The sequence below is a fragment of the Oncorhynchus gorbuscha genome, linkage group LG10 (genome assembly GCF_021184085.1).
Source record: "Oncorhynchus gorbuscha isolate QuinsamMale2020 ecotype Even-year linkage group LG10, OgorEven_v1.0, whole genome shotgun sequence".
Lineage (NCBI taxonomy): Eukaryota > Metazoa > Chordata > Actinopteri > Salmoniformes > Salmonidae > Oncorhynchus > Oncorhynchus gorbuscha.
This window is the reverse complement of record NC_060182.1, coordinates 18,703,157-18,716,441: the sequence shown is the minus strand read 5'-3', so window position 1 is coordinate 18,716,441 and position 13,285 is coordinate 18,703,157. Positions and strand designations below refer to the sequence as shown.

Below are 13,285 nucleotides of genomic sequence, written 5' to 3'. Positions count from 1 at the left end.
CTGTGCTGTGTCGAGCAGTGTGGGTGGACTGGGGGCTCTACTGCTGTGCTGTGTCGAGCAGTGTGGGTGGGCTGGGGGCTCTACTGCTGTGCTGTGTCGAGCAGTGTGGGTGGGCTGGGGCTCTACTGCTGTGCTGTGTCGAGCAGTGTGGGTGGGCTGGGGGCTCTACTGCTGTGCTGTGTCGAGCAGTGTGGGTGGACTGGGGGCTCTACTGCCGCTGTGCTGTGTCGAGCAGTGTGGGTGGACTGGGGGCTCTACTGCTGTGCTGTGTCGAGCAGTGTGGGTGGACTGGGGGCTCTACTGCCGCTGTGCTGTGTCGAGCAGTGTGGGTGGACTGGGGGCTCTACTGCCACTGTGCTGTGTCGAGCAGTGTGGGTGGACTGGGGGCTCTACTGCTGTGCTGTGTCGAGCAGTGTGGGTGGACTGGGGCTCTACTGCTGTGCTGTGTCGAGCAGTGTGGGTGGGCTGGGGGCTCCACTGCCGCTGTGCTGTGTCGAGCAGTGTGGGTGGACTGGGGGCTCTACTGCTGTGCTGTGTCGAGCAGTGTGGGTGGACTGGGGGCTCTACTGCTGTGCTGTGTCGAGCAGTGTGGGTGGACTGGGGCTCTACTGCCGCTGTGCTGTGTCGAGCAGTGTGGGTGGGCTGGGGGCTCCATTACTGCTGTGCTGTGTCGAGCAGTGTGGGTGGGCTGGGGGCTCTACTACTGCTGTGCTGTGTCGAGCAGTGTGGGTGGGCTGGGGGCTCTACTGCTGTGCTGTGTCGAGCAGTGTGGGTGAACTGGGGGCTCTACTGCTGTGCTGTGTCGAGCAGTGTGGGTGGACTGGGGGCTCTACTGCTGTGCTGTGTCGAGCAGTGTGGGTGGACTGGGGGCTCTACTGCTGTGCTGTGTCGAGCAGTGTGGGTGGACTGGGGGCTCTACTGCTGTGCTGTGTCGAGCAGTGTGGGTGGGCTGGGGGCTCTACTGCTGTGCTGTGTCGAGCAGTGTGGGTGGGCTGGGGGCTCTACTGCTGTGCTGTGTCGAGCAGTGTGGGTGGACTGGGGGCTCTACTGCTGTGCTGTGTCGAGCAGTGTGGGTGGACTGGGGCTCTACTGCTCTGCTGTGTCGAGCAGTGTGGGTGGACTGGGGGCTCTACTGCTGTGCTGTGTCGAGCAGTGTGGGTGGGCTGGGGGCTCTACTGCTGTGCTGTGTCGAGCAGTGTGGGTGGGCTGGGGGCTCTACTGCTGTGCTGTGTCGAGCAGTGTGGGTGGGCTGGGGGCTCTACTGCTGTGCTGTGTCGAGCAGTGTGGGTGGACTGGGGGCTCTACTGCTGTGCTGTGTCGAGCAGTGTGGGTGGGCTGGGGGCTCTACTGCTGTGCTGTGCGAGCAGTGTGGGTGGGCTGGGGGCTCTACTGCTGTGCTGTGTCGAGCAGTGTGGGTGGATTGGGGGCTCTACTACTGCACTTCTCTTGTTTCACTATTCCCCTTCTTTCACTCTCTTCAGCTCTGTGTCTCAAGCACCGTGGGGAGAGCAACAAATACGGCACACATGGACGCATACAAATGCATATGCACACGCACCCACAAACACAGTCCAGACAGGATGCAGTAAAGAACAAAGAGATATGTCTGTCAAAGCTATGGGAGTACTAATGTTGGCTTACAAGTACAAGGGTTAGTGAATCTGAATACTGAATCAGCCGGGGTAGACCGGGCAATGGCTAATTTAGTGAGCTGAGCATTCCTCTGTGACAGTGTTATTGCAAGTGCATAGCAGGTACTGTATCGGTTCAGAAAGAGTGCAACAATATACAGCAACAGCTTGTTAGCCTTTTCTGAATGCTGTGAGAAACACTTATTCATTTTTGTACATTTGCATGAATTGTGCTAAATACCAACTGGAGAGAAGTTGGCAGCTACAAAGACTTTTCTAAATTCTTTCTGAGACCAAAAGGAAATATTGGCCTTCAGACCTTGCAGAAGTCTCTTCTAGAAATGGTTATGCCACGTAGAATTTCATTTTATTTCACCCATTTCGCCTAGAAACAACACATACTTGAGAAATACCAATTTACCATCTCCCAGGCAAGGTTTCTCATACTTATACAACACACCACCCCTACTGTACACCCTCCAATCATTCCTCTATTCAATTAAACTAAATTCAATAAACTTGAGTTGGACATTCCACGATTTGGAGAATTTACAGTATGTGGTCCGCTGGCACTTTAATTTATCATGTTTAATTAATTGTTGCTCAACACATCACACATAGGAGAATCCAGTGCCTGTAGTAACTGCATGTTCAGAAATGAAATGGCAAATTCTATTGGTGGACTGAGAAAAAAACATACTGTCCAAACATACTGTCCATGCTTCTATCTTACCTCGCACCTGTCCTTGTTTAATTGTATTTGCACAAAACAAATTACACTGGAACACAAGTTTTTTTCTTCAAAGAAAAATATGTACTTATATGAAACTTGTGGCATTTCACTTTGCCTATATGTTTAATGAGGATGCACAAATCAACATGGTCAAGGGATAACCAATGTACTGACCATTGAAGCTGGCATTGCGTATGTACTTGAGCAGAGTTTTCCCCTCGGCTGCCTCCATCACAGGGCAGATGCCAGAGTGCTCAGGACACAGGTCTCTCTGCATGTTGTGGAGGGCGTGAGCCATTGCGTACACCGCGTCTATCACAAACTGCACCTTCCCCTCCTGCTCGTACTTTGAGTCTATTCCAATCCGCTCCTGGCCTGAGGGACAAGACAGTGGAGAGAGGAGAGGGCATATGTAATTACATGCCATTTAGGAGACGCTTTTATCCAAAGCGACTTACAGTCATGCGTGCAGACATTTTACGTACGGGTGGTCCCGGGAATCGAACCCACTATCCTGGCGTTGCAAGTGCCATGCTCTACCAATTGAGCTACAGAGGACCAAAGAAAAAGGACAAGAAAAGGACAGTCACACACTGTGAATTAGTCACCCTGATCATATACTGTAGCACGGCATGGGTCATAGTCCTGCAGAGTCTTGTTGTAGAAGTGTAAAACAAGAAGTGCTAGCCAAGGAGGAGACAACCAGGTATAAATGAATACCATATGTACATATGCATATATTTCATAGTGAAGTCAGGCTGCTATTGGCCCTATATATTTGTATCACATTTGTCCCATTTTAAGAGTGTTCAAGGCCTTGACGAGCTTCTAGAGCACGTGTCAAAGTCATTCCACGGAGGGCAGAATGTCCGCGGGTTTTCGCTCCACCCTTGTACTTGATTGATGAATTAAGGTCACTAATTAGTAAGGAACTGCCCTCACCTGGTTGTCTAGGTGTTAAAACCAAAAATCAGCAGACACGAGGCCCTCCATGGAAGCCCTGGTCTGGAAGCATCTCCTAGCACCTCTGGCAGCACCATGTTCTATTACGGTCTCTTCCCTTCAGGTCTCTTCCCTCCTCCCTTTGGATTATTTTGTAGGCATTTTTATTTCACTGGTAATACTGAATGTCTAAATGAATGGCTTCAGGTTGCTAGGGGGTCTCTTCGCTCTCTCACACACACTTAGTTTAGGTGGAGATCCTTTGACTGCGGTATTTTGCACATTTTCAACGTGCTAATGTGAACAGGTTCTATCATTAAGCATGACATATGGACACTGAATATATTCATTTGAAAGACGCAGGCAGTAATGAACGAGGATGCATTAACAGGAAAGCAGCTCGTCAAGTCACAGTGCAAAATAACAGATGAATGAGGCGCTATACAGCACTGTGGGGAAAGCTGCTAGAGTGCAAGGAGATTACTGTGTTATTTTCACATTTAAGTACCAAATAAAGACTCCCAGTTCACATTGCAAACTTGAGAAGAAGGAAAAAAGGCAGTCTGTGTGGCCATGACGAATATGACTACAACGTGGGAGACTGGCACAAGCTGAAGGGGGTCAAAAGTAATAAGTGTTGACATTTTCTCCAGTTTCTCTCCTTTCAACATACATTTCAGCCCACACATAACCTTTCCTGTTTTCCAGAGCAGTGAGTAGAGTACTGAATGCATAAGCTTTGAATGCAAAAAAATAACCTTCCCCTTAGTACCTGACATTCATAAATATGGATATGGATCGGCTTGGTTAGATGGAGAAATGGAAGCAGCTCTACACCGACCTTTTTGTGTCTTTGTAAATGCTTATACGCTTTGTTGATATTCTACATACATTTTTTATGTGGTTTAGTAAGTGCAAGGATCTGAAGCATGTGGCACATAAAGAAATGATGAAAGACGGTATATATAAGATAGTGTACCAACAATTCCCTGTCGCTCTAATTGCTATAGCTATAGCTAGCTACTGTATGGTCAGCAGTACATCTCAGCCATAAGCCATATAAAATATATCAATCCCTGTCACTAGCATTGACTCAGTGACATTGTACATCTTCGCCCTTTGCTGGCATACCTAGAGGATAGAAAGTATCCACCACAGTATGCAACACTTCCACACTATCAATACTCCCAAGTCCCAACACACCTCATTGCAAATAATGCTTGCAGCGAGATCAAAACATTGTCAGTAATAAAGCTCTTTGGGAGCATCAAGTGAGCTACTGCAGCAGAGCTTTACTTACTTTCAACATTTCTGTGTAGTTCCTCTGCTCAGCACCTCTCGAAATGGCATGCATGTTTGCTCTACTACCTACTTAGCATACATATCACAGTTTAGCACTGCTGGCATGATGCCATTACCCAGCTGGGCACAACTTTACTATCCCTGTAGGACCAGCTATTTACATTATCCAGCGGACTACACCTCAGAGTCCTCATTTGTAAAGATGTGTTCTACCATTATCTTAAGATACCTATAAAAACATAATCCTGCACCAACAGGAAGTGTGAATTATTACGTGGATTATAATTAATGGACATTTTTGAAGGGGTTGATATATTTTTCTTAAGACAAAATCGAATCTGACATTTCTAAGTGGAAATTGCAAACTTCAGAAGCCTTTTTAAACTTCAAATTTCCCACATTGCAGGAAGGTTCACCTGCAACAGGGTAATCAGATGTAGATCCCACATCGCAGGAAGGTTCACCTGCAACAGGGTAATCAAATGTAGATCCCACATCGGTATGCTTTTCATAGTGCACCATTGCCAATAGTAATGACCCCTCCCACAAACAAACAAACATGAAAAAACTTAACCACATAACCAAACAAATCTCTGTTGGCCACCTACCTGTGCATTTCCTGCTGGTATCCTCTCTTTTGGAGGAACTAAGGAGCCTGCAGTCAAAGTTCTCCTCCCAGAACTCGGCGAACCACACGTTCCGCCGATTATTCTCCAGGGTGAGCGAGGTGAAGTATTCATCAAACCCTGGGGAATCGAAAAGAGAAAAGAGAATTCTTAAGATCTCCACCAATTACCAACAGAACCCAACCTAGGGGAAATGATGCGAGACTTGGGCAGTGTTGCTGCAGCTGCAGCTGCAGCGCTGTGCTGTACTGGCATTTAGGAGTTGTATTAGTCTCATAGCTACGAAGTCCAAATAAACCACTCTTTATCAAGTTTTGACCACTGCAGTTCCTGTGTACCACATGGATCTTTAATCGGGGCTTTCATCTTGGAAATGACATTAATATGACATGAATTAAAAAGGAGGGTACATAATAAACAAGACAATAGTAAACATGTCGTCCTCCACTAATGATTCAGCACCCCCTTGGGCCAATTGATATATCGCGTGTGACTAGCACATTTCAATTATCGTGTGTGACCACAGATTATCCATTATATTTACCAGATACTCAAGTGGCCGGTCTAACAATGAAAATAAATGGCTTAAAATATGGAAGGCAGTAGTTCGTCTGGGTACCATTCTCTCTAGCTAATCCCCTCTCTATACTCCATGTCATGTGCCAAAGACTCTTTGGGAATTACAAGGAGTGGCAAGGAGTGGAATGTTAGCTAAAGAGACTGGTATCCAAACCAGAAGGTGGTCAGGAGGAGGCAAGATCAGGTGGGACCATTCTAGCCAATGAGAGGGCAGATACGTGTGTGAAAAACAGGCACAACTCCAATTTTTCTGGGATGTCATGTGTCCATCTCAACATGAACTGTTCGGAGGAAACTTTGTGAATCAGGCCTTCATGATTGAATTGCTGCAAAGATACCACTACTAAAGGACACTAATAAGAAGAAGAGACTTGCTTGGGCCAAGAAACATGAGCAATGGACATTAGACTGGTGGAAATCTGTCCTTTAGTCTGATGAGTCCACATTTGAGATTTTGTGTCTTTGTGAGGCGCAAAGTAGGTGAACGGAAGATCTCCGCTAGTGTGGTTCCCACCGTGAAGCATGGAGGAGGAGGTGTAAAGGTGTGGGGGTGCATTGCTGGTGACACTGTGTGTGATTTATTTAGAATTCAAGGCATACCACAGCAATATGCCATCCCATCTGTGGTTAGTGGGACTATCATTTGTATTTCAACAGGACAATGACCCAACACACCTCCAGGCTGTGTGTCACAACCCTGACCTTAGAGATCCTTTTTATGTCTCTATTTTGGTTTGGTCAGGGCGTGAGTTGGGTTGGGCATTCTATGTTTTTGTGTTCTATGTTTTCTTTTTCTGTGTGTTTGGCCGGGTGTGGTTCTCAATCAGAGGCAGCTGTCTATCGTTGTCTCTGATTGAGAACCATACTTAGGTAACCTTTTCCCACCTGTAGTTGTTTTCTGTTTTTGTGTCTGCACCAGACAGAACTGTTTCGTGTTGTTACATTTTGTTATTTTGTCTCAGTGTTCAGTTTTTTAAATAAATAATCTTGAACACTTCCCACGCTGCGCTTTGGTCCACACCTACGACGACCGTTACAGAACAACTGACCACAAACGGACCAAGCAGCGTGGTAACAGGAAGCAGAGGGTTCAGGACTCCTGGACAAGGGAGGAGATATTGGATGGACAGGGACCCTGGAGATAGGCTGGGGAATATCGCCGCCCGCAAGAAGAACTGTAGGCAGCTAAAGTGGAGACGATATGAGGCAAGGCAGCGCAGGAGGCTATAGAGGCGGGCACACGGGGAGATTGACGGAGTCAGGCGAGAGACCTGAGCCAACTCCCTGTGCTTACCGGAAGCAGCGTGGTACTGGTCAGGCACCGTGTTATGCGGTGAAGTGCTCTGTGTCTCCAGTGCACACTCATAGCCCGGAGCGCTACATGCCAAACCCCTGCAAGTGCCATGCGAGAGTGGGCATCCAGCCAGGGCGCCATTTCAGCCCAGGGTATCCTGCGCCGGCTCTGCGTACTGTGTCTCCGGAGCGCTGGGAGGGTTCAGTTCGCCCTATGTCTGCGCTCCGACCGTGCCGGCCGAAAGTGGGCATTGAGCCTAAGGGAGAGGTGTGGTAAGCACCAGATCTCCAGTGGTCTCCTACAACCCGGTTCGAGCTGTGCCTGCATTCTAGAGGGGCCGGGCTAAAGTGGCCATTCAGCCTGGAGGAGTGGTGCCAAGGCTGCGCTTCCGTGCTCCCCCACAGCCCGGTTCATCCGGTGCCTCCTCCACGCACCAGGCCTCCTGTAGGTCTCCCCAGCCTGATGGGCCCTGTGGCAGCCCTACACACCAGGCTGTCTCTGCGTCTCCTCCCTCCAGAGTCGCCCTCCTGTCCGGAGCTGCCAGAGTCGCCCTCCTGTCCGAAGCTGCCAGAGTCGCCCTCCTGTCCGGAGCTGCCAGAGTCACCTTCCTGTCCGGAGTTGCCAGTGTTGTCCTCCTGTCCGGAGCTGCCAGAGTCGTTCTCCTGTCCGGGGCCCGCGGCGAGGGGGTCCACGTCCTGCACCAGAGCCACCACCGCAGATAGATGCCCACCCAGACCCTCCCCTATAGGGTTAGGTTTTGCGGCCGGAGTCCGCACCTTTGAGGGGGTACTGTCACGCCCTGACCTTCAATCTTTTTTATGTCTCTATTTTGGTTTGGTCAGGGCGTGAGTTGGGGTGGGCATGCTATGTTTTTGTGTTCTATGTTTTCTATTTCTGTTTGTTTGGCCGGGTGTGGTTCTCAATCAGAGGCAGCTGTCTATTGTTGTTTCTGATTGAGAACCATACTTAGGTAACCTTTTCCCACCTGCGTTTTGTGGGTAGTTGTTTTCTGTTTTTGTGTCTACGCCAGACAGAACTGTTTCGTGTTGTTATTTTGTCTCAGTGTTCAGTTTTTTAAATAAATAATCATGAACACTTCCCACGCTGCGCTTTGGTCCACACCTTCTTCATACGACGACCGTTACACTGTGTAAGAGCTATTTGACCAAAAAGGAGAGGGGAGTGGTGCATCAGATGACTTGGCCTCCACAATCACCCGACATCAACCCAAATGAGATGGTTTGGGATGAGTTGGACCACAGAGTGAAGGATGGTGAACGATCAGTCCTTGCATCCATACTGTAGCATTGTCTATTAATCTGAGAGTGGTTACATTTCTCCAGGCCCATCCCTCAGCTTTTTACCTAAATAGAGGCGGGGCAACCGTTTTGTTATTGTTTCATCTGTGGATTTTCCCTTTAAACAGCTGCATATTATCAAGATATCAAAGTGTCCCCAATAAAAAGGTAGACACAAGTCCTATAGCAAATGCAGCATATTGCATTCATTTTTCACATGTAAATAGCACTTTTCAGTAGTGCTCCAAGCATACCATTCCATGAGCGCAGCATTTATTTTTCATCTCAAATCAATGAGCCCAATCAGTCCTCCATGACAACAAAATCATAAACAACAGAGTAGGACTGGCCAATAAGTCCTTAGTTTTGGGGTCATGCTCAGGTAAAACAATTTGGCTAGTCTACAGTTCCATATTTCCAAGTTCTATTCTTGAAGATCAAGGGGTATAACATTTATTGGAATGACTGGAATTCTGATAGACTTTGGTTTTTAATGTAAAGATATAATTTAATCGTATTATATGTAGTAGAAAGCGATAGGTGAGAAGAAACCTACATATCCGACCCAACAAGTAAAATGTAACATCCATATATGGCCAGCTATGTAAACTTTAACATGGATTTATCCTGCAATAGATGTCGTTCAATTGGTAACATAGAGTTTTGTCTTCTTCTAATGCCTCTTAAATGGAAAGTAATCTAAAAGTAACTGAATGTAATCAGATTACGTTACTGAGTTTGGGTAATCCAAAAGTTTCGTGACTGATTACAATTTTGGACAGGTAACTGTAATGGATGACATTTAGAAATGAACCTACCTAACCCTGGTCCTACTTATCAGTACACAACCCACAGTAACAACCCACAGTAACAACCCACAGTAAGCGCTGCGAAACATCTACTTAATCAAATAAACCACACATAGTAAATAAACCACTACATCTTTTGTTTACTAAATTCGACATTCTACCATTGACTTCCATACAATACCTCCTCGCTTGGTGAGAGAAAAAAAATGAAAAAAACACCATTTGCTGGAGAAGACAGATTTTGGGCCCAGTTATCCTGATTGCTTCGCCTCTTCCGCTCTGGTGAGACTCACAAATGTCTCTTAATTACTATAACTCCTTTCTTGGGCCAATCAGTGTAATTTTGTAAATGACCGATCTCTATGGCAAAACGCATCATTCACGCAAGTTTCATCAAAATCGTACCAGTGCTGTCTGACATATCGCATGTGACTAACGTAAGAACGAACGGACGGATTTAGACCGATCCACAGTCCCCTCCCCCCAATTTCATTCTGTGGGACAATAATAATGGGTTTTGTATGTGAAGTATATATGCTACGGTAATTCCTGGAATGACAATACACTGTAATACGTTTTTTTTCTTTGGGCATTGTAATTCATGAGAAAGCCTACTGTGAGGTTTCTATAAGTCCAATCAGTTCTCACCTCACCTATCTCCTATGTACTGTATATTTTGATGAATTTTTATTGAACTCTTGTTTTAAAACTTATTCTGTGTGAAAAGGAATGAATAAACAATGAAGTCTATAGATAAGCAGTATTAATAATAATGGATAACAAGTACAAAGACAAGGTTTGGTTTGATGTTTCATCTCCAGCTGTGACATACTCAAGGTCCAAATCCTACACAGGTTTCTGCTCTCTCACACAGTCAGATTTATCATCAGAAGCACTGTGACAAAAGATGATGACTAATCATGACTCAGCTGAATTTCTTCTGAAAGGGACGTCATGATGCATGCTGGTTTATTATACTCATCTTGCCGTCTATTGTCCTGTTTAGATCACTCTAATTAAAAAAAGCTTTACAAAAATCCACACTTCACTTTCCACCTAGGCCCCAGATTGTAATGATGAGTGGCTATAAGTCACAGCTGACTGGTAAAACAGTGTGTGTGTGTGTGTGTGTGTGTGTGTGTGTGTGTGTGTGTGTGTGTGTGTGTGTGTGTGTGTGTGTGTGTGTGTGTGTGTGTGTGTGTGTGTGTGTGTGTGTGTGTGTGTGTGTGTGTGTGTGTGTGTGTGTGTGTGTGTGTGTGTGTGTGTGTGTGTGTGTGTGTGTGTGTGTGTGTGTGTGTAACATTACCTTTAATAGATGAGCGTTTGGGCAGTATAGTGACTGCTCCCACTGCCACGTCCTCCAACTGGTGTATTGGGCTGCTCTTCGCCCCCCAACTGTCCGACCCAATCCACAGGAAATGGCCCACCTGATTGGCTCTCTTGGTGGCATTGAGAAGTCCCCTGCAAGGGCAGCCATGTGGGAATGAGGAGAAAGCAAAAGGGATACATGCAATCCAAAATCATGGGGAACCTAATCAAGATGCATATCAGTATATTGCAGAAGTTGTGTACTATTTATATTTATATCAATGTATATTTAAGTTACACCATGAACCTATTTATATTCACTGTGTTTCAAATCCATTGATGTCAGTGGAGGCTGCTGAAGGGAGGAAGGTACATAATAATGGCTGGAATTGAGTCAATGGGAATTGGATCAAACATGTGGTTCTCATGTGGTTGATACCATTCCATTGACTCCATTCCGGGCATTACTATAGTTCATTCTCCCCTCAGCAGTCTCCATTGATTGATGTATAGAAGATATGAAAGGACTTCAAGAGCCCTCTATCTCTCTCCATTTTTCTCCCCCTCATATTTTCTCCATCTCTCCCTCTTTCTTTTTCTCTTACTATGGTCTGTCTATCCATCCTTCAGTTTATTTATTTAAAAAATCTATGATGTTTCCTCTCAGAGACATATCCCTTGAGGCATTGTAAACTGAACAATATCTCTGCTGCTTTGTTGTGATATTCCACATTATCGGTTCCCCTCCCAGGCACCTTTCTGTTTGTGTTATTGGAGGCATGTTTGTGTTTCAGACACCCAGTGCGTTCATAAATGCATTTGGATGCTGTGTACTGCTCTACGCACCGTACGTCTTCTTCACTGGCAAAGATGATGACTCCCCGGGAGTGGGGCGTTTCCAGCAGTTGATGGATGGCTTCGTCATAATCCTCCAGCTTGGGGTTGTGGGGAATTTTCAAAGACTGAGCGATGCAGATCCCACCTTAAATTCAGAGGGAGAGATACACAGAAAAAAGAGATAGATATACAGAGAGATACACAGAAAAAAAAGAGAGAAGGAAAGAGAGAGAGGGAGTGGGGGGCAGAGAGAGACAGGGGGGTCAGAGAGAGAGAGGGGAGTGGGGGGCAGAGAGAGACTGGGGGGGGTCAGAGAGAGAGAGAGGGAGAGGGAGGGGGCAGAGAGAGAGAGAGAGAGGGAGGGGGGGAGTCAGAGAGAGAGAGAGGGAGAGGGAGGGGGCAGAGAGAGAGAGAGAGAGAGGGAGGGGAGCAGAGAGAGAGAGAGAGAGAGAGAGAGGGAGGGGACAGAGAGAGAAAGAGAGAGAGGGAGACAGAGAGAGAGAGAGAGAGAGAGAGAGAGAGAGAGAGAGAGAGAGAGAGAGAGAGAGAGAGAGAGAGAGAGAGAGAGAAAGAGAGAGAGAGAGAGAGAGAGAGAGAGAGGGGGGGCAGAGAGAGAGAGAGAGATAGGTGGTAGACAGAGAGTGAGAGGGAGAGAAAGAGAGAGAGAGAGAGAGAGTGGGGGGGGGCAAGTTCCACCATTGGGGGGCAAGTTCTCTCACGTCACCCCGCTCCTCCGTTCTCTCCACTGGCTTCCAGTTGAAGCTCGCATCCGCTACAAGACCATGGTTCTTGCCTACGGAGCTGTGAGGGGAACGGCACCTCAGTACCTCCAGGCTCTGATCAGGCCCTACACCCAAACAAGGGCACTGCGTTCATCCACCTCTGGCCTGCTCGCCTCCCTACCACTGAGGAAGTACAGCTCCCGCTCAGCCCAGTCAAAACTGTTCGCTGCTCTGGCCCCCCAATGGTGGAACAAACTCCCTCACGACGCCAGGACAGCGGAGTCAATCACCACCTTCCGGAGACACCTGAAACCCCACCTCTTTAAGGAATACCTAGGATAGGATAAGTATTCCCTCTCACCCCCCTTAAGATTTAGATGCACTATTGTAAAGTGACTGTTCCACTGGATGTCATAAGGTGAATGCACCAATTTGTAAGTCGCTCTGGATAAGAGCGTCTGCTAAATGACTTAAATGTAAATGTATATGTGTTAACCTTGACTCTGGAAATCACGTCCATATGGATATGGATCACTTTCAAACAAGGTGATGCTGAAAGGAAGAGCCATAGTGTTTTGTGTTTTCATCTTCGCTATAGGTATGTGAGATAGATAGATGACTAAAAAAGACCATCACTGTATACATACTCTACACCCCATGTACATTTGAGTCACATGCTGTGAGCTGAGTGGTTCACAGTAAGTGGAACATCACAGTATAGGAATTAGCAATTGAAAGGAAAACCCTGACAAATGAATAGTGTGATATATTTCTTAACCGAGGGCTGTGGGTTAATCCTAAATCCAACAGAAGACCAATAGGAAACGGCATCATTCTTCTAGAAGGAAGACGTGGAAAGACTTTTCACACTTTGTGAACACAGATGTTTTGAAGTCGTCTCCTTCCCATTGACTTTTCATTTAACATCATTATTAGACACAACACAATGGACAGTCAACCAAGCAGGTGTGGAGACACACAAACAATGAGGATATTAATATTGACAATGAATCATGTTCAGACAGGTCAGTGCTAATGAGTTTGTGCAGGACGAAAGATACTGACTGATTGCTTCCCTGCGTCGCTAAATAGTTATTAGATATGTGGCGAGCCTCCCGTGACAGTCACCTCAGAGATATGGCCAAAACTTAGTTGGCAATTGTCCTTGGGGGAATATTGATTAAGGCAATCATTTAGCTTAATC

At 46.6% G+C, this 13,285-nt stretch overlaps 1 protein-coding gene across 3 annotated transcripts in view; it reads right to left on the bottom strand.

Moving 5' to 3' along the window:
• LOC124045026 (metabotropic glutamate receptor 7-like) overlaps nt 1–13,285 on the bottom strand; it is a 125,478-nt gene that overhangs the window by 58,753 nt on the left and 53,440 nt on the right. For 2 of the 3 annotated variants that reach the window (XM_046364231.1, XM_046364232.1), the window contains exons 3-7: nt 11,369–11,504; nt 10,521–10,675; nt 5,217–5,354; nt 2,850–2,912; nt 2,539–2,739 (exon numbers count right to left, since the gene is read on the bottom strand). In XM_046364231.1, the coding sequence (XP_046220187.1) occupies nt 2,539–2,739; nt 2,850–2,912; nt 5,217–5,354; nt 10,521–10,675; nt 11,369–11,504 (693 nt within the window). The remainder of the gene's footprint in view (nt 1–2,538; nt 2,740–2,849; nt 2,913–5,216; nt 5,355–10,520; nt 10,676–11,368; nt 11,505–13,285) is intronic. The other variant, XM_046364233.1, reaches the window with a different exon arrangement.